General features: G+C 43.4%; 1 protein-coding gene across 2 annotated transcripts in view; it reads right to left on the bottom strand.

Annotated features, from left to right (window-relative positions):
• The window catches only part of EXD1 (exonuclease 3'-5' domain containing 1), a 58,513-nt gene that overhangs the window by 9,436 nt on the left and 43,955 nt on the right, over positions 1-5,122 (bottom strand). For both annotated transcript variants that reach the window (XM_011989305.1, XM_011989306.1), the window contains 2 exons: positions 3,091-3,195; positions 2,933-3,013 (listed from right to left, as the gene is read on the bottom strand). In XM_011989305.1, coding sequence (XP_011844695.1) covers positions 2,933-3,013; positions 3,091-3,195 — 186 coding nt within the window. The remainder of the gene's footprint in view (positions 1-2,932; positions 3,014-3,090; positions 3,196-5,122) is intronic.

Below are 5,122 nucleotides of genomic sequence, written 5' to 3'. Positions count from 1 at the left end.
TTTTTTGATATAGGGTCTTGCTCTATCTCCCAGGCTGGAGTACAATGCCACAATTATGGCTCATTGCAGCCTCAATCTTCCAGGTTCAAGGGATCCTCCCGCCTCAGCCTCCAAGTAGCTAGGACTACAGGCACATCCCACTACGCCTGGCTAGTATTCTTAAACTTTTTCGTAGACACAAGGTCTCGCTACATTGTTCAGGCTGATCTCAAATTCCTGGGCTCAAGCAATCCCCCTGTTTCCGCCTCCCAAAGTCTTGGGATTATAGGCATGAGCCACTGCCCCTAATTTTTTTTTTTTTCTCCTTGTTTTATAATACCTGCCTGCCTTATGGTTGTTTATTAGTCTTTGTTACCTTTTAGGGAATGAAGAAAGGGAGATAAAATTCAAGAATTATTTTTAGTGGGCTGAGAATGCATTCCTATAGTCCCAGCGAGTTGGGAGCTGAACCAGGAGGATCTCTTGGGCTCAGGAGTTCAGGGCCAGCATGGGTAACATAGTGAGACTCCGTTTCTGGGAGGAAAACAGATGGGTCTGGCATGTTGGCTCACACCTGTAATCCCGGCACTTTGAGAAGCCAAGGCTAGAGGACTGTTTGAGGTCGGGAGTTCAAGACCAGCCTGGACAACATAGAGAGATCCCATATATTTAAAAAAAACTAAAAATCAGCCAGGCATGGTGGTGTGTGCCTGTAGTCCCAGCTACTTGGGAGGCTGAAGTGGGAGGACGGCTTGAGCCCAGGACTTTGAGGCCTCACTAGCAGAGAGCTATGATCATGCCACTGCACTCCAGCCTGGGCAACAGAGCCAGACCTTGTCTCAGAAAAAAAAAATTACTTTTATTATCTACTGGTAACCAGGAAAATTTTATAAGAAAACCTAATAAAATAAATAATTAAAAGTATTTATCTATGTGTGGTAGGCTGGCCAATGGCCCCCAAAGATAACTACTTCATAAGCACTGGAACCTGTGAATGTTATCTTACATGCAAAGGGGACTTTACAGCTGGGATTAAGTTACGGATTTTGAAATGAGATTATCCTGAATTATCCAGGTAGTACCTAAATGGAATGACAAGTGATTTTTTTTTAAATTTTTTTAATTTTAATTTTTTTTTTGTGGCACAGAGTGTCGCTCTGTCACTCAGGCTGGAGTGCAGTGGTGCGATCTCGGCTCACTGCAAGCTCTGCTTCCTGGGTTCACACCATTCCCCTGCCTCAGCCTTCCGAGTAGCTGGGACTACAGGCACCCACCACCACTACGACTGGCTAATTTTTTGTATTTTTAGTAGAGATGAGGTTTCACTGTGTTAGCCAGGATGGTCTCGATCTCCTGAACTCGTGATCCACCCGCCTTGGCCTCCCAAAGTGCTGGGACTACAGGCGTGAGCCACTGCGCCCGGCCTGACAAGTGATTTTTTTTAAGAGTGAGGCAGAAGGAGATTTTACTACAGTCAGAGGAGAAGGTGATGTGATGATGGAAGCAGGGATTACAGTGATGCACTTTGAAAATGGAGGAAGGGGCTACAAGCCAAGGAATACAAGTGGCCGCTAGAAGCTGAAAAAGGCAAGAAAACTCACTCTCTCTTCAGAAGAGCCTCTAGAATAAACCAGCCATGCAAGACACCTTGACTTTAGCCTAGTGAAAATGATTCAAGATTTCTGACCCCTAAAACAATAAAATAATAAATTTGCATTGTTTTGGGCCACTAAATTTGTGGTGATTTGTCACAGCAGCAATAAGAAACTAATACACTGTTATAGAAAAACAAATTGGTGAAAATTCTGCTTCTTGGACTATGTAACTCTAAAAAGAAAAACATGAACAGATATGCCAAGGTCTTCATTAGACAATACGTATAAGATCTAATCAAGAAGCCTAATGTCCTCAAGGAAACAAACAGCAATTATGTTAGATTTTGGAGTAAGCATAAAAGCAATCCCTACTAAGTGAAACATCCTGAAAGAAGGCACAAAGGAACAGGTAAGTGAGAAATGGCAGCAAATTCATTATGAGTAGATACACAAACAGAAAAAGTGAACCAAATACAGTACATAAAATTGAACTTTTAGAGACTGCTGCTCAAAAATAATTGGCCAACTCATTAGTTTAATTTCTCTACAAAGGCTCTAAGCTTGCATAATCAAGATTTCCCTTTCCTGTCATTAATCTAAAAGACTAGAAGAACTTGAAGAAAACATAATTAAAACTAGTGGTTTTACTGTTCTCACAGTCAAACCAGAAACCCAGATCAGCTCTAAGAGCTAGTAGAGGTTCATGCCTTTACTTGGGTGGCTGAGGCAGGAGGATGGCTTGAGAGCAAGAGCTTGAGACTAGCTTGGGCAACACAGTAAGACTCCACTTCCAAATAATAATAATAATAACAACAACAACAACAATGGCTAGTAGAATCTAGGGATTTATCATTTCTCTAAGGTCCCCTAGATGACAGACAAATTATATCACTTCAGGCTGTTTGGGGCCCACATAGATTTGGGGGGGCGCATACGCAGGATGACCTGTACCCCTGAGCTAGATGTCAGCTTGCCTTAATTGTTACATATGTGGTAAAGGCAGATATGTGATTGTTCATCTCACACTATGTCTCCCATATCAGGCTTCTGAATGATCCCTAAATTGCTCAAGTTTCTGAATGCTATGGAGTATGAATCTTGCTTCTTATTTGACAAATTCTGGAGCAAAATGAGGAAAACATCTTTATAAATAATTTTAAGCAACTTTTCTGCAGTGCTTTTATAGTACACCAAATGTTCTCACATATTGTACAAACATTTTACATGAAAAGTGAGCAGAAATGGAGCATGAAAAAAAAAAATTTAAAAACACTTTCACTCATCAGATGACCAGATGAGCCTTTTTATCTACAGGAGCTGCATATAATGGTTTGAATCCAGTGCTTCCCTTCATGTACCTGTGTGTCAAAGACATTATTCAGCAAAATTCCATACTGATGAGAGAGGCAATCAGAAAGCCAACGACAATCGTGGATAACCTAAGGAATCAGAAGGGAACAGTCATTAGAACCTGGCTGCTAATCTTAATAGCACAGGAATCGGTTTATATACTTACCTTCAAAATTCTCTTGTCTTCTAATATCATCTGAAGTCCATTGTTGAAAGCTCGACTTCCCAGAAGGAAAATGTCAAATAAGTAAACTCGGCAATTTGTGGCCACCTACAATAGACCATCCAGACACACATGTCATAGGATAAGACAGAACTGAGGAAGGGAAATTTGAGGATGAAGAGTAAAAGACATGTGATAAAATATCTAACATCTTCACTTTATTTATTTATTTATTTAGAGACAAAGTTTTGCTCTGTTGCCCAGGCTGGAGTGCAGTGGCACACTCACGGCTCACTGCAACCTCCATCTCCTGGATTCAAGCAAATCTCCTGCCTTGGCCTCCCAAGTAGCTGGGATTACAGGCATGCGGCACCAAGTCCAGATAATTTTTGGTTTTGTTTTTTGTTTTTTTGGGTTTTTTTGAGACAGAGTCTTGCTCTGTCACCTGGGCTGGAGTGCAGTGGTGTGATCTCGGCTCACTGCAGCCTCTGCCTCCTGGGTTCAAGCAATTCTCCTGTCTCAGCCTCCCAAGTAGCTGAGATTACAGGTGCATGCCACCACGCCCAGCTAATTTTTGTTATTTTTAGTAGAGAAGGGGTTTCACCATGTTGGCCAGGATGGTCTCGATCTCTTGACCTCGTGATCCACCCGCCTTGGCCTTCCAAAGTGCTGGGATTACCTGCATGAGCCTCCGCGTCCAGCGAGAAGGGGTTTCACCACATTGGCCTGGCTAGTCTCAAATTCCTGACCTCAGGTGATCCACCCACCTCAACCTCCTAAAGTGCTGGGATTACAGGCGTGAGCCCCTGCACCTGGCCAATTTTTGTATTTTTTGTAGAGATGGGGTTTCACCATGTTGGCCAGACTGGTCTCAAACTCCTGACCTCAAATGATCCACCAGCATCAGCCTCCCAAAACTTTATTTTTTTGAGACAGGGCCTTGCTCCATCACCCAGGCTGGATGACAGTGGCGTGATCTTGGCTTACTGCAACCTCCACCACCCAGGCTCTTGTGATTCTCCCACCTCAGCCTCCCAAGTACCTGGATTACAGGCGTCCACCACCACACTCAGCTAATTTTTGTATTTTTTGTAGAGACTGGGCTTTGCCATGTTGCCCAGGCTGGTTTCAAACTCCTAGGCTAAAGCAATCTGCCTGCCTTGGCCTCCCAAAATGCTGGGATTATAGGCGTGAGCCACCATACCCCACCACATCTTCACTTTTAAATGATAGGTACTTGATTCTTAGAGAAAACAGGTAAAATTTGTTCTTAAGTAAAAAAAGTAAGACACAATCACTGTGATTTTCTTTTTTCTTTTTTTTTTGTTTTTTGAGATGGAGTCTCGCTCTGTTGCCCAGCCTGGAGTGCAGTGATGCGATCTCGGCTCACTGCAACCTCCACTGCCCAGGTTCACGCCATTCTCTTGCCTCAGCCTCCCAAGTAGCTGGGACTACAGGTGCCTGCCACCATGCCAGGCTAATTTTTTTTTTTTTTTTTGTATTTTTAGTAGAGACGAGGTTTCACCATGTTAGCCAGGATGGTCTCGATCACCTGACATCATGATCTGCCCGTCTCAGCCTCCCAAAGTGCTGGGATTACAGGCGTGAGCCACCAAGCCTGGCCAATGATAGGTACTTGATTCTTGGAGAAAACAGGTATAATTTGCTCTTAAGTAAAAAAAGTAAGACATAATCACTGTGATTTTCAAAAGGAAAGAAAAGGACAAGCTGGTGAAAGAGAGGTTCCCTTTTTTTTTTTTTTTTTTTTTTGGAGACAGAGTTTCGCTCTTGTTGCCCAGGCTGAAGTGCAAGGGCGTGATCTTGGCTCACCGCAACCTCCGCCTCCCAAGTTCAAGCAATTCTCCTGCCTCCTGAGTAGCTGGGATTACAGGGACCCGCCACCACATCTGGCTAATTTTTTGTATATTTTAGTAGAGACAGGATTTCACTATGTTGGTCAGGCTGATCTTGAACTCCTGACCTCAGGTGATCCACCCCCCTCAGCTTCCCAAAGTGCTGGGATTACAGGTGTGAG

This window comes from Mandrillus leucophaeus, unplaced genomic scaffold (genome assembly GCF_000951045.1).
Source record: "Mandrillus leucophaeus isolate KB7577 unplaced genomic scaffold, Mleu.le_1.0 Scaffold35, whole genome shotgun sequence".
Taxonomy (NCBI): Eukaryota; Metazoa; Chordata; class Mammalia; order Primates; family Cercopithecidae; genus Mandrillus; species Mandrillus leucophaeus.
This window is presented reverse-complemented; position numbering and strand designations above follow the sequence as displayed.